General features: G+C 39.3%; 1 protein-coding gene across 1 annotated transcript in view; it reads left to right on the top strand.

Annotated features, from left to right (window-relative positions):
- Window positions 1-24,882, top strand: part of plp2 (proteolipid protein 2) — a 68,521-nt gene that overhangs the window by 18,592 nt on the left and 25,047 nt on the right. Inside the window, exon 2 of the mRNA XM_039775384.1 lies at window positions 22,160-22,315. Within this exon, the coding sequence (XP_039631318.1) occupies window positions 22,160-22,315 (156 nt within the window). The remainder of the gene's footprint in view (window positions 1-22,159; window positions 22,316-24,882) is intronic.

The following is a 24,882-nucleotide window of genomic DNA, read 5'->3' as shown; positions in this document are numbered from 1 at the left end:
AAAAAAACCCAAAAACTATATTCATATGTTATTAATTAACAATTAGTCTAGTAGTAGAAGCAATTCACTTATAATATATTGTAATGCTAGTATTGAAAATTTAAGCAACAAAATACAAAGCACGGTTAATTAGCTAATAAAGTTCACTTACCAATTGCTTAGTGCAATGTATGTCAGAAGCTCTGAACAAGAGTCTAATATTTCAGCAACACAGCCTTGACAGTGTTTGCACCGATGTCTGTAGCAATACACACCTGGTGGTCCTCTCTAAGCCCACAGGATGACAAGGTGTCCTCTAGTGCCCTTGCAATAGTTACTGCCATGTGATCTGTAGTAAAATATGCAGCCATTTGCTCTGTAAATTCCATTCTGTGACAATGTAGTGAACAGTAAGACTTACTTAAGGCTCCAATGTCTAACTCAGCCACAAGTCTATGTCACAGTGGTAAAGTATCTTGCATCTTTTAATGCAGTCTCTACCTTCACCAGACATTCATCGTAAACCTGCCAAAGCACCGTCTGAGAAAAATGTTTTTGGCTAGAAAGGTTAAATCTTGAGTCGATCATTTTCAAAAGTTTCCTGAAGACTTGTTTTCAATAGCACTACGAGGCACCATGTTCACGTTTGTGATGTCCTGATGCCTCTGTGATTTTTGATATATAGGTTCATAGTGGCAAATGACGACATAATTGATTGCAGTTTAGGAACAGCACAGCTGCTCGCAGTCTTGCTATCTGCATCAGTTGAGGGTTCTTTTTTGACATTCACCATATTCAACTGGATGGTATTTTTTTTAAAATGATGGAATAGATTTGTTGTATTAGTCTTTGTTGGGACCTGTCGGCGTCATATCTTGCATACTTGCTTTATTTGAGCTTGGTCTGATTTGATGTAGCCGAACCACTTCTAAACTTTTGATGATATGTGCACTTTCTTTGGTCTTGTTTCTTTCTGAGCAGTCAACAGATTTTCCTCCTCAGCTTTGCTGCACCCAATCACGTTACTAATGTTTACAACATAGCTTCTTTGTGGGAATGGGCAAATTTGCAAATTGTATCATGATTGGCTGTTGTGCTGGCATTTCTCCAAGCCTACATGCTGCATAATAGGCCACGGGCATTATCCATCACAACACAATGTATTTTAAAAATACATTATGGGAAAAATAAAAAAAAAGTTTTAGCGATTTTTCTTTTTTTTTTTTTTATAGGCTACATTTATTATAATTATAGTTTTTTTTCCCAATCAAAAATTGAAATTCTTTTATCACACAGCACTAGTTGCAGTTATATTTTTTTCAGAAAAAAAAATATTGTAAGAGGCCAGCGGATATGGAATGATGGGGGAAGGTAGCTTTTTTAGGGCACTGCCTCCCCTGAGACACTAGGGGGGTAGCTCCCTTGGTTTATGGCAGTGTCCCGGATTTCTAGAGGGCACCATGGGACTTGCAGTTCTGTATCTCACCTCTGTTGGGTGCAGTGGGTGCCGCCAGGGGGTGCTGTGGAAGTACCATGGGAGACAAGGTTTTCCCTTAACCTGGAAGTACTGGCAGGCCACGTGAGCCAATATAAAAAGGATCACCTTAAACCCACTCAGCAAGCCAGAATCGGGTGGAAGGTGGCCAAAACATGCTGGGAGGTGTGGAAGAGAGAAAAAGAGAATAATTGTGGGCAGTGTTACTAATTTTTTGGTGGCTGTGTTGGTAGAGAGCACTGTGAAGAATTTAAAGAAAGAATAAAACAAATCTTGGTGCTTTTAACTTGTGTCCTCAGTGTCTATCTGTTGGGTTTGAGGAGCAAAAGTGCCCTCTGGTGTTCACAATGTATACACACACACACACACACACACACACACACACACACACACACAAACTACGTACTCATCCAAACCTTTACATCCAAAATTATTTTTCATGCCAGTTCTTGGAACAGTTTTGTTTACCACTAGACACAGAAAAACTTTACATTTTGCACAAGTTTTTTGTGCTACAATCTGCGCATCTCCTGCCTTCTGTTCCAGTTGCCCCATAGAAGTTCAGTGTGTCTGTATTTATTTATTTTGTTGATGTTACTTTTTATCTGCATTTCACATCAGGAATAAACATACTACATGCATACTGGTGACCATCACTGAGTTGAGAGCACATGAGACTTGTACAAGGTATAATTTGCTCGCCCTCCCCTCCACCAAAAGAAATTGACAGAGCTCTGCAAGATTTTTCTATCACATTTCTAATTGTGTTTTCTTCACCAAGTGCCCACTTCTAAAGGCCACTCTATTTCCCTATTGCAATCATGCTCAGGTCTGCATTTTTAGGGGTAGGGTGAAGCAGGTAATACTGGAAGCAGCACAAAAATATTGCATGCCACTCTCAAACCCTTTAGCATTTCAGTAGTTTTTTCTCGTGCTTGTGATATAAGAGCCATGATACATTCACTCGAAGGGAGAGTCCTCACAAGAAAGTTCGAGAGGCACAAGTACAGTACTCACCGTTATGCTAATAATAAGTCTTATCGGTACTCTAAGCTGAAATTGAAAAAACACAGTTCAGAAAAGTAACAAAGGGAGAACTTGCATCAGACAGCATCTGGATATGATGATTGAATCCATGACACTTGATCTGAAAAAATTACATGCCATGACGCTTCAGAGTTCTACTATATGCAGTACTTGCATGTAAAGCATAGCATCAAGGCCTTCAGCCGACATGTCATTCTGATTAGAGTCAAAACTGTCATCAGAATTTAACTCAAGGTTTATAGCATTCTGCAACTTTTCTAAGACATTTCCCTAGTACAAGCTTTGAATCTTACTGCACAACAAACAAACTATCCCCATGCACTCTTACAGAAGCTTGTACATAACGGTGTGTAAAGATGAGCAGTCACACAACAATTTATTTCTTTTCACTTTCTTTTTATGTATGGCTGTGACAAGTAGTATAAATAACCATTCATAGATAACCATATATTATTGGAATGCTGAACCCTTAGCTATCCAATGGTAATGAGCCTTTTACTCTATTATGTGTCTTGACATAGGTAGACTGTTTGATAAAAACAGATTCAGTATCTGTGAGACGCTGCTTGACTCTGCATATATGTGTGAAAATTGCATATTTTACTAATGAAAGAGAAAAGATCCTTGGGTGTGTAAAAATACCATTATTGCATTTGATTGATTTCTGGTTTTATTGCAATGTACACAAACAATTTTGAAATATTGCAGTGTCTTGCTGACGGAACACCGTTTACATAAGTGGCTGCAGTTGTTTTAGAAAAAAGGGAAATAATTGGTAATATCCTTTTAAGGTTCTTGATGCTAGGGAAATTTCAAGTACAGCTCTGTTTTCTGCATCAACCGAGGTGTAATAACTATATTCCTAAAAGCTAAAGAGGGTCATGCAGCTGCTAGGTGTATTTAGTGAGGTGTGGTTTCTTTGAATGTATTGGATTTCTGTGTTAGAAATAAAACATTAATCTGGATCTGAATCATTATTACGATTCCGGTCATGGAGGATATATTTAAATATCAACTCTAGACAATTTACCAGTGTCAGAATACATGTGCTCATAATCACTCCTGCAAGGTAAGAGAAGTCAATCTGAACCTGCCGGTACTTGTACTTTGTAATATATGCATAAACTGGAGTATCTACCAAAAAATGCACAGACGGAGAGAATATGAAAACCTCACCTAAATAGTGGCTGAGCAGGGATATGAACTGAGCTCTATGGAGGTATGAGCCAGAGAGCACTATAAACTCCATGATGCTCCCTAGAAAAGAATTAACAATTCTCAGTGTGAAGAAAAAAGCAGGTGTTTATTAAGGTGAGTGCAGCACAGTGCAAAGACTGTACTGTTTGTAGATTAAAATATGCTGTCAGGTATCAGAAGATAGATTGTCATTATCTTGTAAGTTCCTACTTGTCATTGTACACGCATAACAACTTTTCATACTTCTGGTCACTCATCATAACCACATTTATTCATCACAGAAGTGAACAGGCAAATTTCTAGACATGGGATTATAGCCAGGGCTAAGAAAGGGAAATACAGAAATAAATCCACACCCTTTTCTGTTATCTAACCGCCCTGGGGACAGTGATTCACTGTGTGGAATTTGCATGTTTTTCCTATGCCCGGCTCTCTGGTTACATGTTCTACATATGAGATTTATGTTAATATGCAACTTTTAATTGTCTCTGTATGAGAGACTCTAAATTTGTACATACTGATTAATTGGAGTTCATTTTAAGGTTGGTTGTTACAGGAAAAGACATTAGCTTCCTCCCATCTTATAATGGAAGTGAATCATCCCAAAAATTGATTATTTTTTTTCTCCAGTATTGACAATTTTAAAACATCAATGCCTTCTTTGCAATTTTAGTATATGTGCCCTAATCGTTCACTCCCAACAATTAAAAAAAAAAAAAAAAAGAATCATCATGTAATATATATGTGTGTGTGATCTACCAGGACTTTACTTGGGGTGCATGTAGTGCTGTAATATCCACTTAAATTTTTAACCACATGACCTCTGTTTAGAGTCACAAGCTTACATTACAAGCTTAGGAGACAGCTCCTTAAAGAACTAAAGAAAAAGACTGAAGATGCCTTACAACAGAAGAGAGAGTAGCACTGCACTGCACACCTGCATTGTACTGTTTCGGTCAGTGTCACTAATGGTAGCATGAGGCGATACCTGGACCTTACAGAGGTTGCACAGGTAGTCCAACTTCTAGCTTGTGCTAACTGCATTGACTAAACGTGTTGTCCTGTGGATTGTGTATTTGCAAATATCTATGCAAGGTCATTGTTTGTGAATCTCTTGCAACAAGTTTCCCCTCAAATAAATAATAACTAAATCTTTTGGCGGGCGGCATGGTGGCGCAGTGGTAGCGCTGCTGCCTCGCAGTTAGGAGACACAGGTTCACTTCCCGGGTCCTCCCTGCGTGGAGTTTGCATGTTCTCCCCGTGTCTGCGCGGGTTTCCTCTGGGCACTCCGGTTTCCTCCCACAGTCCAAAGACATGCAGGTTAGGTGGATTGGTGATTCTAAATTGGCCCTAATGTGTGGTTGGTGTGTGGGTATGTTTGTGTGTGTCCTGTGGTGGATTGGCACCCTGCCCGGGATTGATTCCTGCCTTGTGCCATGTGTTGGCTGGGATTGGCTCCAGCAGACCCCTGTGTTCGGATTCAGCGGGTTGGAAGATGGATGGATGGATAAATCTTTTGGCTCACCACAGTCATTGGATCTGAAGCCAAATAATCGCAAGGTTGATTTCTTCTTGGCCACCAATTCTTCATCTGTGCTTTTGTATATTAAACAAAGTACTTTTATACCACGTTGCAATGCAAGGCTATTACCAATGAGGACGTCCTGTGGACAAATTGAAATTGCAGAACAGTTCCACTTCTGGCAAAAACCCTCTTAATTGGCAATGTGAAAGGAGATGATTGATCGACCTCAGAGTTTTACAATTCACCCAGACATAATGTGAGATTAATTTGATGTACTACAAATGATTTGCTAGTATGTTATGTGCAAAATGCTCAAATCTCTATGGCATATGGCAGGGTTGAAGGGATAAGAGTTAATGTATCAACCAACTTCTTTAATTGAAAGACAGGCTGTACAGAGAAGCCCATATTTCAAATGGAAAAGGCCACTCATTTTCATTGTTTATTTGTCTCTCCATTTCATTTATGATGACAGATCCTGTCTAACCAGAAATATGAATCAGGCTTTTCTTGTAAGACAGTGACTGGACTAAAATGCCAATAATGCATGACTTTTAAAGATCCAAATAATTTTGCATTGCCTTTGTGGGCTCTTCTGAAATTTGTTGTAATTCTCTTTATTCTTATTGCCTGCTTAATGTAAATTTTATGCAGTGTTAAAAAATTACAGGAGACTGATTTTACTTGTAAATGCAAAGATCACGATGTACAGAAATTATTGAATTTTAAATAGTTTGAAGTTTTATTCACCGACATTGGCAATAGAGTCAATAAAGTGATATAACACAATAAATAACAGACTAGATCATAATCCGCAAAGTGCCTGCTTGACATATTTCATATGTTGCATGATAATAGTATCATTCAAAGATGTATTGAGTCTTTGGTAAACTTAAAAAATTAAAACAATTTATTTTACCACTTAAAAGAATGTAGTAAAATACATCTGCCTTTTATTATTCTGATCTATTACTCAAGTGTAGATGTCTTTTTATAGTTTGGTGGGTAATTTTTTTGTAATAAACTTATCTTAATAATTTCCCTCACTTGTAAATTCTACATTGACTGCTGTCTTAAACAGACTTCTGTAACACAAACATTGCAAATCTTCAAAGCCCCCTGGACTTGTAGTCTCTTGCTCCGATCCAATTTACTGAATATACCTTTATTTATTCTAAGAGGAAGAAATGTATTGTTGGAGTCCTATCTGCACAGTCCTCACTTTAAAGACTTTCACAATGACAGGAATTAAGCTGTGAATGGCTCTGCCAGGACTATGTACTTAGCAGAAAGAAAACATATAAAATGTTCAGTAAAATATGTATTCTAACTGTTTTTATAATCAATCTTCCATTGGTTTATTGTTTGCAGATACTTACGCTTTGGCTTTAGGTTCACAAAAGAAGAAAATAATATCTACGGATGTGTTGTAATCAGTAATAATTTTGCAGCTGCACCGCTTTTCATTCAGGTGTCTGAAAGGTGTTCATCAAGATACAGCCTGTTCAGTTTTGAATAGTCCTTGCTTAAAAAAATTACAAATCCATGTTCAATTCATATTTGTAATAAATGCAACAGGTAAAATAAAGAATCTGGAGGGTAATAAATGAATATGTATTTCATGCGCTACCTATCTAGGAGCCCGTAACAGTATACTGTTAACTTAAGAAGCAATTGCAGACTCTATAGACTTGGCGGTTTTTGTCAAATGGATATCTTAACAGATTGGATTCTCTGCCTCAGAGATCTCAAAATTGTCCTTCTGGGAATTACTGATTTTAAGGGTTCAAATAATTTCTTAACTTCGCATATATAGAAAATTGCAAACTGGATAGATTGGAGAACTGACTGATCTCATGTTTAAATTTGGCATACCTCAATAAGAAAGGGTAAATGTCCAAATAGACCTCGACTTCCTTGGTTAATAAACATACTGAACAAGCTTTGCTTGGATCATGTTATTCATACTATGAACAAGAGTAAGCTGGATTTTAGAAAATAAATAAAAAAGAAGTGTCTTATATGGCATCGGTGTAGAACAATTTGTAGCAAGAAGAATGGATTGATTGATGGTAGTTAGTCAATTAATTAATGATCTTTAAGTTTTTATTTTGGCAGTATCAATAAACAATTGAACAATTCAGTATGACTTAAAATGTACTTTTTTACCTTCCTCCATGGGGTGGGGGGTTCCTGGGCATTATGAGAGAAGCATACTCTAGATTTATATAAATACAATAACGTCTTATATATTTTACATATAACACCAAAGAAGCAGGCTGCTGTTATTTCATTTTACTGGTTTTCTGAATTTTCTTGACTTTTACAAGCTTTTTCAAGTAGTGTTTTATTTAATGGAATACTAGAGTGCTATTACAGTCCTCTGGCTTTTGTTCTAATGCACAGCCTTGGATAAAAGTTAGCTTCCTACTCCAAGCAGAAAGAAGAGGGACATGCACCGGGATAGAGATACTCCAGTCAATCGGCCACTGATCTAAATCAGCTGATTCTTCACTACAAATGATTCAGTTAATCCCAAGAAACTATTTTTTCCCACTATTTGCTTTTCTAAGTTTTATGGTAATTTAGTTTTAGTGCTCCTTTACACAAAGTATTACAGTAGCTGAGGAAGTGTGTCTGTCAGATTTTAGAAGAGATTAAAGACCATAATAATAACTGTTACGTTAAAGAAAGTGTGGGTGGGTGTACTAGGGTGTTGTACCATGTTAGCCATTATGAATGTAGAGAAAAGCCAAGCAAATTGACACCTTTTATTGGCTAACTAAAAAGATTACAATATGCAAGCTTTCGAGGCAACTTGGGCCCCTTCTTCATCTTGCCTGAGAGGAACAGCAAGCATACGTTTTTTCCAGTTAAACCTCAATTGGGGAAAAAAAGAGAGATGTCTCTTTGGCAGAAATTCAAATTGAAACTGAGTTCAGAAATTGTAATTTTTTCTTTTAATTAAAACACACACTTCTAGTCTGAATGTGGATGATGAACAAGCTTGTGCTTTAAGTACTTCACCTCACCTATTTAGATTGAAAAGGAATAGACAAAAAATAATCTTCCCTTATTGCTTAGTAAACAAAATGATTATTAGCTTAAGACCCAAATGTGCCTTTTTATAGGTAAATTTGTTAAGCATGTTAACTTTGTATCTTCTTGATATACATCTTGCTAAAATTATATTACAATTGTGACTTGTTACTATGACATGCATTTTATTTTCTTTTATCCCAGGTGTATTGTGGAAAAATATTTTGAGAACATATTTTATTAGTTAAAGCAAACTATATATTTTAAGATATTTTTTTATTTACTACTTTTTGTGGTAAAATAAACCCACATAATTTCATTTTATTAATAAAAAATGAACACATAAAGTCTGCAGATTAATTATGAAAAAACCACTTAAATATAGAACAGAAGGCTTCTGTACATCTAGTTATGCATGATCTTACAGAAAAAAATAAAAAAACAATAAATGGTTAAAGAAGGGCGGCACGGTGGCGCAGTGGTAGCGCTGCTGCCTCGCAGTTAGGAGACACAGGTTCGCTTCCCAGGTCCTCCCTGCGTGGAGTTTGCATGTTCTCCCCGTGTCTGCGGGTTTCCTCCGGCACTCCGGTTTCCTCCCACAATCCAAAGACATGCAGGTTAGGTGGATTGGCGATTCTAAATTGGCCCTAGTGTGTGCTTGGTGTGTTTGTGTGTGTCCTGCGGTAGGTTGGCACCCTGCCCAGGATTGGTTCCTGCCTTGTGCCCTGTGTTGGCTGGGATTGGCTCCAGCAGACCCCCGTGACCCTGTGTTCGGATTCAGCGGGTTAGACAATGGATGGATGGATGGTTAAAGAAAAAAAAAATCCGAGTCAGCCAGTTGGAGTACATAGCATGAAACCAGTGATTGGATCACCCCCTACTCTAAGGGAAGGTAGCCTCTAATAAAACTGGAACGTTTCCTTCCAGTTATAGATGCAGTGTTTTCTGGTAGGCGTCCATCAGAGTTAGCTTGGGATTAAAATGCCTGCAAGACATGTCAGCTTCTACTTGATTAAAGAAACACTTCACCGAAAAACATTATCATTTTTTTTATTTGTTAGTCACCCCATGGTGTTTGTAGCAATGGCCAAAACAAATTTTGATTAGAATTTTTTTTGATTCATTAAGAGAAGTAACAGAATTCCTTATACAGTAGGTTTAAATGTGACCCAGCTGGAACAAGAGCAAAGCATGGCAAAGCATTCATGAAAAAAAATCTTAAATTATTTGTGATATCCATTCATATTCTTAAAACTTGCCAAACGTATGTAGTTTTGGCTAAATATTGTTAAATAAACCATTTCTGGAAATCATGTTGTGCACAACCTCAAGCATTTAAACTAAAAACACACCTTCCCATAATTCATCCATCCATCCATCCATTATTCATCCATTCATTTTCCAACCCGCTATATCCTAACTACAGGGTCACGGGGGTCTGCTGGAGCCAATCCCAGTTAACACAGGGTGCAAGGCAGGAAATAAACCCCAGGCAGGGCACCAGCCCACCGCAGGGCGTGCACACACACACCCCCACACACTAAGCACACACTAGGGACAATTTAGAATTGCCATTGCACCTAACCTGCATGTCTTTGGACTGTGGGAGGAAACCGGAGTACTCGGAGGAAACCCATGCAGACACGGGGAGAACATGCAAACTTCAAGCAGGGAGGACCCGGGAAGCAAACCCAGGTCTCCTAACTGCGAGGCAGCAGCGGTACCCACAGCGCCACCATGCCGCCCCCCATCATTCATAGTTCAGGAATCCCACCAGGGAGCAGTTCGTTCATTGGTTATCATGACATTTCTCATGATATCAGCATATTTCTGTGATAAATGTAATGCATTTTTTTGCAAAGTGTGGTCTGAAAGATGTGTACAATTAATGATAATAATTATTATTATTGTACATTCTATTAATATAGCAACTTTTCCAAATCTCAAAATGCTTCACAGAAATTCAGAAAGAAAAACAGGACATATATAACATGAAACTAATAGCATCCACATAAAACACTAAACATAGATAAGTACATGATATACAATGCATTAAAATGGAATAAAAGACAATAAACCTGAATAAAGCACACACATATGAAATACTACATGAAATTCCTGAACAAGTAACACAATTTGAGATACAAACCCAAATCATCCTGAGCACCTGGACAGAGAGGATGACCTGCTTAAAGGGTCAGAATGTCAGCTTAAATGAAATGCCATCCTGAACAAATGAGCTTTACGTTGTTTTTTTTTTTTTTTAAAGAATGAATTAAGTCAGCTGATCTAATTAATTTAGGGAGGTCATTCCAAAGTCTAGGTGCAGTGGAGCTGAAGGCTCTGTCACTCGTAAAGCACAGGTTGGTCTGGGGCACAGTCTTTATTTGGTGTGGTAGGAATTAGCTTCTGTGCATATCTATCGTAACTTAGACAGTAAAAATTGTGAAGGATTGCACCCTATATGTGTGAAGTGCCCTCAATGGCCGCATCTCTTAGATACATATTTTTTGCTACAAAGTATGTCCATGGCTCATGCTTTACCGGACTACTATATTTACCTGTATATAATGTTGGATTGACCATAAAAGCAGGGCTGTGGAGTCGGTAGATAAATCTTTCGACTCCAACTCAGACTCTGACTCCTTAGTTTCCGGTACTTCTGTCTCTGACTCCCCAACTCCGACTCCTCTGTATTTAATATGCTAATGTATTTTCCATGTTGATTGAAGGAAGGCAACATACATGTCATTTAACCACAGAACTACTGGCTAAGAAGCTGACCATATTGGCCAGTTGTAGCAAAGGACAAGAACCCCTGAACACACATCAAGCCATAGCACACCCCTCCACCTACATCATTACATTTGTTTACACTCATATTAACTTGTTAAACATATATCTGAAATAAAATGAAAACACTTTTTGTAATGTACCATAATCCAGATTACTTCCTCGTTCCCACATGCACAACACAGTCCTACAAGCACAATCACCACAATTATTATTCTTTTTCTTCTTCTTCTTTTCTTTCTTTCTCCACCACTCCTCTCGGGCAAGCCATCTCTCCCTCCTCCCGACTCTGGCTCTCTGAATCGAGTGAGGCGACCCCTTTTATAAGGGGTGTGGCCTGGTGTGGCGGAAGTGCTGCATACTATGGCTTCTGAGCCATCCAGGCGCCCCCTGGTGGTGGCCAGAAGGTTGAGCTTCCAAGCTGTGTTCCCATGGGCCCCAACACCCACCAGGGTGGCTGTCTTCTCGTGTTCCAGGGGAGGTACTGCTCCTTTCCCATTCCTTCCATATTCCAGGCGTCCCGACTGGGCATGAGCCCCAGCTATCTGCCACAACAGTTAATACTGCTGCCAAACAGTCAGTCAGTCATTCTCCAACCCGCTATATCCTAACACAGGGTCACAGGAGGTCTGCTGGAGCCAATCCCACCCAACACAGGGTGCAAGGCAGGAACAAATCCCGGGCAGGGTGACAGCCCACCGCAGGAAACATGCACACAGTAGGGACAATTTAGGATCGGCAATGCACCTAATCTACATGTCTTTGGACTGTGGGAGGAAACCCATGTCGACCACGGGGAGAGCATGCAAACTCCATGGAGGGAGGACCCGGTGTGAGGCAGCAGCGCTACCACTGAACCACTGTGCTGCCCTGCTGCAACAACACATCTTAAATTAAGTGATCATATTCATTTTTTCCAAACCTTCCAGCTGGCTATTTTATTTTTCTGTCTCTTTCCAGTCCCTTGCCCCAAAAAAAAGAATAGGATTGGACCAGTTTAATCTATTAGGAATACATCTATCCTTTAATGAAACCTGCTTTCTTCATTTCAAGGCCTTTACTTCCATTTTTTGGGCACTAGGCAAGAAAAAACCAGGACTGGCCCCAGGCCATCTCCATGTACTCTCAATTACTGACCTGTGACTTCTGTAGCACTTTTAAAGTTACTTAAAAAAAAATTTAAAAAAAAAGAATGAACTCATACTGTACATAAAACTGTTTTGGAGGAACTGACTCACTGTGCATCTGACAACTTGTGGCTAAGTAGCTTGTGTTTCTTTAGCAAGAGTATAAGGGTGGGATTTCCTCTCTGTTCCAGTGTGAGCAAGACATAGTAGACCATCAGTAATCCACTGTTTAGATTTCTCCAAATTGAAATTTAAATGCATTAAGGGAGTTTTAAATGGGCTTACAAGTATAGTCAGTCATTCTCCAACCCGCTATATCCTAACAAAGCGTCACGGGGGGTCTGCTGCAGCCAATTTTTTTTATTTAATGAAAATACTTTCTAGGAACATCAGAAAGCAGTGCACATTACAACACAACAACCAAGTTGCTCCCCATTTTCAAAAGTTTACTGTAATTGAACAAAAGGAATGACTCTGGAGATAACCGACGAGACAGCAAAACTGTGGTTAATTTACATTCCAAACAGGTGGCTCCTAAAGTGGCATCTGTTTAACTTAAGAATTTAACTGAAAAAACCCATCTCTTCTTCTATTTAAATAATATAGAGGGTGAAGGGAAATGCTGTCAGGCCAGTAAAGTAAAGCACAAAAGCAGAAACCATTTGTCCAATCTATTAGATCACTTGTCCAGTTTATGATAGGGAGGGTAGGTGGTGCCTATCTCTGTAGTATTAGGCATAAGAAAAGAAGTTTAATCTATACTAATAAAAGGCAAAGCCCTCACTCACTCACTCACTCACTCACTCACTCACTGACTCACTCACTCACTGACTCATCACTAATTCTCCAACTTCCCGTGTGGGTGGAAGGCTGAAATTTGGCAGGTTCATTCCTTACAGCTTCCTTACAAAAGTTGGGCAGGTTTTATATCGAAATTCTACACGTAATGGTCATAACTGGAAGCAGTTTTTCTCCATTTACTGTAATGGAGATGAGCTTCAACGCCGTGGGGGCGGAGTTTCGTGTGACATCATCACGCCTCCCACGTAATCACGCAGTACATAGAAAACCAGGAAGACCTGAAAAAAGCGCTGAAGAAAACATGCATTATATAATTGAGAAGGCAGCGAAACAATAAGAAGCGAGCGAGTGACATATACAACCATATTCATGAGTTCTGCTACTTCGAAACAAAGCACGATGTAAACCTACACTTTAAAGTAAGTTCATAGACAGGCTGCCGCAGGCGTTTGTAATTTAGTGCCTGCCCATATAAGGCCGTCCGTCAGCGGAAATCCAATAGCAAACTGCCACGGGTAAATATTCACGGGTGAAGGACTGTGCTTATGGAGAGGAAGATGAGATGGCCAGGGTGGTGTTTGACACAAACTCAGCGAAACTGCGAGAGAAAGTTTTAAGTGCCAGGACTAAGGTAACATTAAATACAGCCATGGACATAGCAGGAGATGGCACCAGCACAGCTGGGAACCTTCGATGCATGTACACCGAGTGGCTCACGTGAACTGACGCAGTGCACAGATAAAAGGCAACAGTTCCAAAGAGCTGAACAAAACCGAATTACACAATTGAAAAGCAGCAAAAATATGAAGCGCCTCATACATACAAGCATATTCATAAATCCAACTACTGCGGAAACAAAGCACACGTTGGAAAAGTCAATGTCCCGCTAAAGGAAGACAGTGTAAAAACCCGTGCATGCAGTGTGTCAGGTCTCAGATAAAGAAGAAGACGAGCTGTTTATTGATGCAGTAAGAAACGAATCGATGAATGAAACCTGTCATCTTTACAATGATTGACAAACACGGAATGTAACTTGAACACAACACATCCTACAAATACGAACCTGATTGAAAGAAATAATGATAATCAAATCCTTGATGACAGCAACACTCAGTAACACTCACAAAACAAATACTGTATATTGACAGTCATGTTATGTTATTTTTAAAATGTTCCCTTTTCTTTTTCTAGCTTTTTTAACACACTACTTCTCCGCTGCGATACGCTGGCACCACCTTAGTTTGAGAAGAAGTCTGAAAAATATGAGGTTAACACAGAAAAACATCACCAATTCAAGCTTTATGAATAATCGATTCGCCATCAATAATTGTTTTGGTAAAGCCATCCTCCTTCCATTTTATAATTTTTCCGCCAATAGCCATGATTAAATGAACGGTAAATAAAGTAAGAGCAAAGCGAGGGTGACTTATTTAGGCAGGCATATATATGACAGCAACACTCATGACAATGTCAATCATGTTACGTTGTTATTAAAATGTTTCCTTTTCTTTTTCATTACTTCTTTAACACACTACTTCTCCGCTGCGTGGCGGGTATTTTGCTATATATATAATATATGAATGACCTCCAAAGAGCGCTGAGACTTTTGATATCATGAACGTGTCTGCAAAACTGTGGTCTCCTGCCCAGCAAAAGTCGAACAGCCAGCGCTGCGCATAGCTGTGCCGCCTTTGAGACGCTGACTGCGCTTCTGCCTTAAGTCAAAGTGAGCACTTTTAATTTCTTTCATCCTCCCCCTGCGCTATAGCCCAGACAAGTGCAAACACGGACCCCTTTTCTACACCACGGAAAAATAATATTAAGGCGATTCACACTTTCTTTTGCACGTATCGATTATGAGATCCTCACCTCGGATTATGAAGACACGCACGAGTGGAGGACTGACAGTGTCATCACAGCTGATTAATGGCAGGGACGCCTCACCAGTCTACACAAGACCCAACGCAACTGTCCCCAAAAGGCGATCATAACGCCAGCGAACACATCTCTATACTATATAAAAGAAAAAGGCAACTTTCCTTTCTTTACACCTTTTATCCCAAACCAAAGCCTTTCTCTTAACAGTGCAGAGGACACAAAACTAATTTTCTTTAAATGCCGGTAAGGCACATTACCAGAGGCACAAATTTGAACGTTCACATAGAAAATGTAATTTCTATACCACAGCCGTCGTGTAGCGCTTTCAAAAGGGATCTACTACCGAGAGATGATCCATATACATTTTAGCTGCTGTTAGTTACTTACCTGTTGTGTTACAGTCTTTAAAATGTAGTTTACCTGAAACCACTCCAGTAGTGCTCAATGTACCTGTACTTCTTAAAACGTTAATGTTTTACTGTTTAATAACTTATAGACTATATTTTATTATTTTTCCCTTGCACACAGTGACCAAAGCTATACACACACATATAGACACATACAAACATACACACAAGTATATGTATGTGTATATATATGTATGTATGTGTATATATATATATATATATATACACACACACACCCCTATCTACATTATATATATATATATATACACACACACACACACACACACACACACACATGCATGCATACATACATACATACATACACACATATATATAATTTGTGCGTGTGCATGTATGTATGTGTGTGTATATATGATGTAGAAGGGTATGTATATATATATATATGTGTATATGTAGATATGTATATAGATATGTAGATATGAAGATATGTATGTGTATATATATGTATGTATGTGTGTGTGTGTGTGTGTGTGTGTGTGTGTGTGTGTATATATATGACAGCAGCAATCCAAGCTGTGAGAAAACACTAAAAAGGAGGCGTGTCAGACGTCATGGTACATTTTCTGATGCAGGTAGATGAAAAAAACTTTGTGACGCTGCCGCCAAATACACAAAACAATTACTTTGACAATCATGTTACATTATTTTTAAAATGTTTCCTTTTCTTTTCATAACTTCTTTAACACATGACATCGCTGCGCTGGTATTTTGCTATATATATATATCACAGCGACACTCATAACAGTGACAAAACAATTACATTGACAATCATGTTACGTTATTTTCAAAATGTTTCCTTTTCTTTCTCTTTCCTTCTTTAACATACTACTTCTCCGCTGCCAAGTGCGGGTATGTATGTGTATATATATATATATATATATAGATAGATCTATATATAGATAGATCTATCTATAGATAGATCTATCTATCTATCTATCTCTATATCTATCTATCTATCTCTATAGATAGATAGATAGATAGATATGAGAACAACATATATATATATAGATAGATAGAGATATATATATATATAGATAGATAGATATGAGAACAACACTCATATCAATGACAAAACAATTACATTAACAATCAAGTTACGTTATTTTTCAAATTTTTCCTTTTCTTTTCGACCTTCTTTAACACACTACTTCTCCGCTGCGAAGCGCGGGTATTCTGCTAGTATATATATATATATATATATGTGTGTGTGTGTGTGTATATGTATATATGTAGATATGTATGTATATGTATATATGTTTATATGTGTGTGTGTATATATATATATATATATATATATATATGTATGTATATATGTGTGTGTATATATATGTGTATATGTATGGATATGTATACTGTATATATATATATATATATATATGACAGCAACACTCATCACTCACAACAGTGACAAAACAATTACATTGACAATCATGTTACGTTATTTTCAAAATATTTCCTTTTCTTTTTCATTACTTTAACACACTACTTCTCCGCTGCGAAGCGCGGGTATTTTGCTAGTAAAAGAAATAAAGGGTTTTCTCCCATATTTCAACCATGCTGGTTGATTGTTAAGGCAAATCAGTCGTATAAGTGAATTTACCCAGAATTTACTTGTCTTGTCATTGGTTGACTGCAGCCTTGTGCCTGATTCTGCCGTGTTAGGCTGTGCTTCCAAGACCCTGCATTAGAATAAGTGAATCTGAGTAATGAACATGATGTAATTTACCAGTCATATTGTTAACTTTTTATTTTTTCATATGCCAAAACAAACATGAATATTAAGCTAGCATTCTTAAACTTGGCTAATCCAGTTCAGAGTCAAGGAGGTAGCAGCCATTCCTGGACGGAATGCAAGTTTATTGCAGGGTTTACTCACACACATACCCACTCTCTCGCACAGGGCCTGTTTAGAATCCCAACATAAACTGTACTATAAATAACATGTACTAGCTTCTCTTCCACTTCTAACTCAAGAATGGAGGAGAGACTGCTTGGGGGAATAGTGACTTCACTTTTGGAGTCATCCAGGAGTCCCAACCCTTCCACTTACATTCCTATATAAAAGGTGCAAGAATGTGGAAGTTCCCGTTCATTATCAGAATCGCGACTGCTGGGTACATGCATTTTGAAAAAGAGCACAAAACTTTCAAAGTTCTACAATGTTTTCGTAATTTTGTTGCCATTTCTTTATTAGGATTGCTGCTAATAGACGAAGATGTCATGACCTGTTTGTCCCCACAGCATGTACATTCAGTTCAGCCTTAAATCCAAAATGATCTGGATACTATAAGCTAGGAGTGTGCAATATACCAATTGTTCTCAGTTTGCCAGATGAAATTCTTCTGGTATGGATTTCTTAAACATTTTACTAGCATGCTAAAAGTTAGTGGAAAACTTGAAGAAACGTTTAAACATAATATACTGTACAAACCGTGCTTTCAAAGGAAAATGTGACCTTATGTTGGTGTATTTGTTTCTTAATTGTAATATTTTTTTGTATGGACTAGGCCGGAGTGGTGGCTGTGAGGCTAAGGATCTGCGGTGGTATCTCGAAGGTTGCCGGTTTGAATCCCTGTCTCTGCCAAAAGAGATCCTACTCTGCTGGGCCCTTGAGCAAGGCCCTTAACCTTCAATTGCTCCATGGGTGCTGTACAATGGCTGACCCTGCGCTCTAACCCTTAAGGGGTATGCGAAAACTAACAAATTCCTAATACAAGAAATTGTCTAAGGCGAAATAAAGAACAAAAAAAAAAAAACAAATTGTAGTAAATGAGCCTACCCCTTTAAGAGTACTAATCAGAGTGCTTTGCAGTTCAACCAGATTGTTGCATCGATCCAATCAAAACGATAGTCTTGTGCTGTATTTGTTTTGTAGAAGCAGCAGCAGCATCAACATTAGCATTAGTGAGTGACTGAATGAGAAAAACCCTGTACTTTTATTAAGATGTGAACTCCTGCTATCAAATATGTTTGAGTAGAAGAGTATTAGCAAGTATTTTAAAGGATAAGAGGCAAGTCGGTGCACATAATTACTCAGTAGTACTTTTGTTATTTGTACATCAGGATTTTTAACTATACCGTGATATCAATTTTTGGTTCTGTCACCCACTCCAGTAAACATCCTGAACTACGTATTGCATTGGGGAGAAATGAGTCTCTCTGATTAATTATTTTTACATTTTAAGACATTATAATTTTGCTCTGTTATACACAAAAGGCTTTAAAATAGACTGCTTTGAGTTCTTAAACTCTCACAATTTCTTTCATTCTGATGAGAACCTCATAAAAGGCAGGTAAATTTTAGAAGCATTTGTCACACAGCAACAGAGCAGAGCTCATTAGAAGTGCTTCACAGCAAAGGCACTCTCTCATAGGAGGAATCTCTGACAGGTGGCCCACCTGAGACCTTATAGAGCGAAGTCAAAACAGATGCATTTTTCACCAAAGCTGAAGTTGCACTACGCACCTTTTCCAATGAGTCTCAATGGTAGCCTATATGTACATTAACCTTCGAGAGCCGTGGACAGGCACGGCATGCACCCTTGACCGCCACTCATTATACTATAGTGTCCCTAGTGACTCAGCCATAGCACTCAGCAGTGAGCTGCAGCAAAGTAAAACTTGTTTTATTTTGTCATAAGGGGGTAGCCTCTGGATTGTGTAAGATCAGACAACCATTGAGCGCTGAGCTGGAAATACATTGCATACAATGTGGTTGCAAGCAAAGCGAGTGTTTTGGGTTGCACAGACAGATGAGAGGCTTGTTTTTCTGATATCGTATGTTTCTGAACCGTGACAGAAAAAATAAATAAATAAAAAGATGGGCCAAAACTGTGGCTGAAATTTCCATACCTGGAAAACATTTTCCTTGGTACTATAAGGCAGTGAGTTAATTGGTCAAAATGCGGTGAACTCTCAGTAGATTTGAATACCGAAACTGTGCTCTGATGTCACGAGGTTGTCGTGTAATGTGTTATCCCCTGCGACTCCCAGTTATGTAATCTGGCATCCTCAAGACAGAGATGCAGCAAAAGAAGTTCTTAAGTGTAATGCGCTCTCCGTCTCAAAGACGTGTAGCGTGACTCCATGTTAGGCATAGCAACAAGCACAATCCAAATATTATAGAGCATTATTTCTCATGAGAAGTTGGAATCCCACAAATTTTTGACAGTCTGTACTTTGTTTCAAATCGTAATGTTTTATGAAGTTAAAGTTTTATAGTGGCTAATTGTCCTTTGTGATGATGGGAACTGTCAGAGTAAGTTAGTAGAACTGGTGGCTGTTTTAACAGAAACTACACTGGACTGTCAGGGGAAAGATCATGTGTTGCACTGTTTAGCCTCTCCAGACAAACCTGACAGTGAAATTGACCTTTTTTGTGTACCATTCTTTCATTCCTTAAAATAAAAACAGTACTGTAAAGGCACTTCTTAGCATTTCTCAGTTTAATTGATTTCTAGGTAATTGGCCCTGGACTTTTTCACATGGTGTGGTAGCATTTGTAATGCTACTTTAAACTGAACAGTTATGGTGTGAAATAGTTAAAACTGCCTATCAACTATACGCCTTGTGAGAATCTTACGATATATGGTATTATTGTTTACTTTTTAAAATGTGAATGACAGCATGTGTAAATAAAAAAAATTAAAAAAAAATCCAGCTCTGTATCCTTAAACATCAGCTAAGCGTTACAAAAAAAATGCCAATGAGTCTACTCCACGTATGCATTCCTGCAGTGTTCGTAACTGCTGTTTACTGAGGTCTGAGGCACAGGAAGTTTTAGGTGTAATGGGAACAAGACAGAAATATGTAATATGTGTTCTTATGGCAATTATATAAAGAAGAACATATGACTTAATAAACTTCAAACTTAAAGTGAAAAGCAATGCGTGGAGGGAGATACTGTATACACTCAAAATAGAATTAATCTAAACTAGTAACTAGTACTGTTACTCTCTCAAAGATTCCATGTTCTTAAGATGGCCTGTATGGTAGTTAAATAACAAGGCCTCCTGATACCACCCTGCACCTTCTAAATTATCTGTACTGAAGGGGCTAACTGAGAGGAAAAAATGAGATTAGAGAATTTGTCAAAATGAGTGTGATGGAATATTGCAATGTGGTGGCCAAGGAGTCAAGGGAAAATTGTAAAGTGCAAAACTGAAATGCAGGCAGAAGCGTGGCATCACTAGTCCTGCTGTTTCTGTAAATCCAGTGCGTAAACTAGGAAATGTGCCCTTCAGTTTCATCCATCCATTTTCTAACCCGCTGAATCCGAATACAGGGTCACGGGGGTCTGCTGGAGCCAATCCCAGCCAATAGAAGCATTTGTCAGTTTAGCCTTAAACCAACACAGGGCACAAGGCAGGAACCAATCCTGGGCAGGGTGCCAACCCACCGCAGGACACACACAAACACACCCACACACCAAGCACACACTAGGGCCAATTTAGAATCGCCAATCCACCTAACCTGCATGTCTTTGGATTGTGGGAGGAAACCGGAGTGCCCGGAGGAAACCCACGCAGACACGGGAGAACATGCAACCTCCACGCAGGGAGGACCCGGGAAGCGAACCCGGGTCTCCTAACTGCGAGGCAGCAGCGCTACCACTGCGCCACCGTGCCACCCGCCCTTCAGTTTTGTTTGCATAACTGTTCAGGATGATATTCATTAGTCTGAATGCAAAGAGCATGTAACTAGCAAGTGGCCAATCAACATTTTAGCGCTATAAGGTTTAGTTGAGATGTGCTGCCACTTGCCAGTGTTTACAAGATAAAGATAATGTGTAATAATAAAAAGGTAACAGATTCTACTGAAACATTTAACAAGATACGAACAGGCACCGCATACAAGAAAAATATGTTTTTATGAACGTGTCTCTTCTTATTGTGTCTCATTACATCCCAGCAGTCAGGATTCTTGTCTGTCTCTGTAATCTTTTTCTGGTCTATTCTTACTCAACCATTGTTTGTGTAAATCCACTTAGTCCAAATATAGGGTTGCAGGAGGGAGAAAACCCATACCAGCAGCATGGTGCACAAGTCAGGAGGCAACCCTGAACAGAGTGCCAGTCCATTACAATGAATATTGTCCTTTGTTGCTGCCATTTAGCCTCATTTTCAATTTGATGTATTTATAATTAGTTATGTTGCATTCAGCTTGGACTTTTTACTCTGTTATTTTTTTTTTCTTTCATTTTTAGTATTCTACTTTATTTTTCTTTTCTGTGAATCTTCTTTAGTTTCTGTCTTGTCACTGTATTGTGGACAGAAAGTAATGTAGCTATAAAACAGAATGGTTCAAGAACCTTTAATTTTTTTTGTAGGCTCAGTCTGACTTATAATTGGAAGGTTTCAACTTTCATACATGACAGAAGAAACTGACAAAAGCTATTTTTAAAAATACATTTGGAAATTTCCAGTCAGCTCTGACCTACTCCTTGAAATATGGTAGTTTTACTAGGCCTGTTTCTGTATTTAGTTTCCTGGGTGGAGTGGGCTGGAGTAGGGGTGGAAATTGGTGTGAAATGCCAGACAGTCCGCAGAGTTAATGAGGTGCAGCATGGAACAGGAGAAAGAAACGAGTGTTTAAGAAACGTTAAGGGCGGTCTGAAATGCTCCAGCACATGGCTTCCTTTCACTGGTGTGAATTACATCCTATAAGTACTGTACACCATGCCAAAAATCTCACAGGTTATGACATGCAGCTTGTTAGTTCAGAAAACTTGTGGTAATGCCAGTTAAGGTGCCTGCTGCACTTAGGCTTCAGATAGTATATATTTGCTCTTCATGCTGTTATTGCCCTTTATAACATTCCCAAGACTAATTGTGTTTTCCCTTCTTCACAGGTACTTTGTGTGATTGTCTTCATTTGCTATGCTGCCTCTGCCTATGGTGGGTATACAGCAGTGGCCATCTGTGAAGCTGCATTTACTTCAATCTTCTTTGTTGTATACATGATGGAGTTTGACAAACAGTTCAACGTTGTCCACTGGCCTTGGAGTGTAAGTGCCAAGATTTTTTTATATCAATATTCCCCAAAGTATTTTGGACTGAGGCCCATTTTGACAAAGTTAAAGTTGTGACAGACTATGGATTGTCAACTTTTGTTAGTGTAAATTCTGCATTACAAATGAACTACATTTTTAACTACATGGATACACAGCCTAAAGTCAGGTAGACAGACACAAAAATTACAAAACATGCAAATTATATACACTGCTTGTCCAAAGTTTTACAACACCACAGTTTTTCCAGTTTTTCTTAAAATTTAATCAGTTGAAATACAAAGAATGACCTAAAATGGTGAACAGGAAAGCAGTAAACTGTTGTTCTGTGAGGTGTCTGTCACATAAGCTGGTGACCCTCAAAAACTTGTCCTCTGATTGGGTTGTGACTTTGGGGACTCCAGATCTCTTCCTATCAGAGTTTCTTCCTGTTTCTAATTGCCTTTGGATTGTGTAGGACACCATACTTAGTGACACTTTGATTTTTCTGCAGTTTCTTTACATGAAAGGCTTACATTTCTAAGGGTAATAATGCTCTCTTCTCTCATTTCAATTGCTAATTGCCGTATTCTATGTGTGTGTGTGTGTGTGTGTGTGTGTGTGTGTGTGTATATAATGTATGTATTGTGGCAGACGACCGGTGACCTTGCCCCAGTGGGACGCCTGAAGAAGGGAAGGACCGGGACAGGGGCAATATCTCCCTCGGGGTGCAAGAGGGTAGTCCCACTGGATTGTTTTGGGGCCACAGATTTCAACCCTGTTGGGGTCTGTGGCTACCACCAGTGGGCACCTGGATGCTCCCGGAGCCTTTGACTGCAGCACTTCCACCACATCAGGAAGTGCTGCAGGAAGATCATCAGGGTGCACCATTCGGGGAGTCGGAGTCGGGTGGCAGAGGACAGAGCTTGTGAGAGAGGAATGGTGGGGGAGGGAGGGGTATGGGTTTTTAGGGTGGCTGAATGCACGCTAAGGAGAAGCGGTTGGATCATCTACTGGCTTTCTGCTGCTGCTGAGTTGTGTGTTTTGCTTGTCGCTTGTCGTTGTTTTAAGAGCTAGGAGCACATGATACGTGTCTGCCAAAAGAAATCCAACAACTGCTAGGTTAGATGGCTGTGGACTTGTTTTAAATGATGGCTCACTGCCTTGTCTCACGTGATGTAAAAACAATACTTGTCCTTTATCTCTGGCCACGGGCATGGTTAAATGTCTTTCTTGCAGGATGTATAACGCTGCTTGCATTGAGAAGGGGGGAGGTGGCTGAACGCATGCTAAGGAAATGTCGTCGGATCATCTGCCGTCTTTCTGTTGCCGCTGCTGTTGTTGCGCTGCCCGTCAATCATTTTAAACCCTGTACAGCCGCTGTCCTTTTTGCCACTTTGTGTCTCTGCGGCTCACGTTGTGCAGAGGGGGGTTAGAGTGGCTGAACACGCACAAGGAGAAACGGTCGGATCATCTGCTGGCTTTCTACTTCTGGTGAGCTGCATGTTTTGCTTGTCGCTTGTTGTTGTTTTAAGTGCTGGGAGCAAGTGTCTCGTCTCCCTAGTCTGCCTCCCCAAGATTTTTTTTATAATAGAGAGATGTATGTATGTATGTATGTATATATATCTATACTAATAAAAGGCAAAGCCCTCACTGACTGACTGACTGATTGACTCACTGACTGACTGACACATCACTAATTCTCCAACTTCCCGTGTAGGTAGAAGGCTGAAATTTGGCAGGCTCATTCCTTACAGCTTACTTGAAAGTTAGGCAGGTTTAATTTTGAAATTCTACGCGTAACGGTCATAACTGGAACCTACTTACGTACATATATACGGCCATAGCCTGGGGATAGACTAGTGTTTGGCACAAACTCAGAGAAAGTGCAAGAGAAATATTTAAGTGGCAGGTCTTAGCTAACATTAAATAAAGCCGTGGACATCGCAAGATCGCACGACATAGCACAAGCACAGCTGAGAACCTTCAATGCATGTGCTCCAAGCGGCTCACGTGAACTGACTTTGCAGGACTGGGAAAGGTAAACCCGTGCATGCAGAACAAAGCACGGTGTAAACCTTAAGTTTAAATTAAGTTCATAGACGGGCTGCCGCTGGCGTTTGTCCTGCCTACGACGAATATGATATTCGCGAGATATAAGTTTAATGAGAAGATGCAGGGTATAAACGAGACTTTTGATTACTTTGTAACAGAGTTAAAATTGCTGTAACAGAGTTAAAATTGCTGGTGAAGGACTGTGCTTATGCAAACAAAAATGAGATGGTCAGGGATAGAATAGTGTTTGGCACAAACTAAGCAAAAGTGCGAGAGAAACTTTTAAGTGCCGGGTCTTAGCTAACATTAAATAAAGCCGTGGACATCGCGAGATCGCCCGAGGTAGCACAAGCACAGCTGAGAAGCTTCGATGCTTGTACTCTGATCGGCTCATGTGAACTGACTTTGCAGGACTGGGAAAGGTAAACCCGTGCATGCAGTGTGTGATGTCTCAGATAAAGAGGAAGATGAGCTGTTTATTGATGCAGTAAGAAAGGAGCAACCCTCTGAATCTGAACAAGCCTTTGTAG

Source organism: Polypterus senegalus, chromosome 13 (genome assembly GCF_016835505.1).
Source record: "Polypterus senegalus isolate Bchr_013 chromosome 13, ASM1683550v1, whole genome shotgun sequence".
Taxonomy (NCBI): Eukaryota; Metazoa; Chordata; class Cladistia; order Polypteriformes; family Polypteridae; genus Polypterus; species Polypterus senegalus.
The sequence above is the reverse complement of the archived record's forward strand: the minus strand, read 5'-3'. Positions and strand labels throughout refer to the sequence as shown.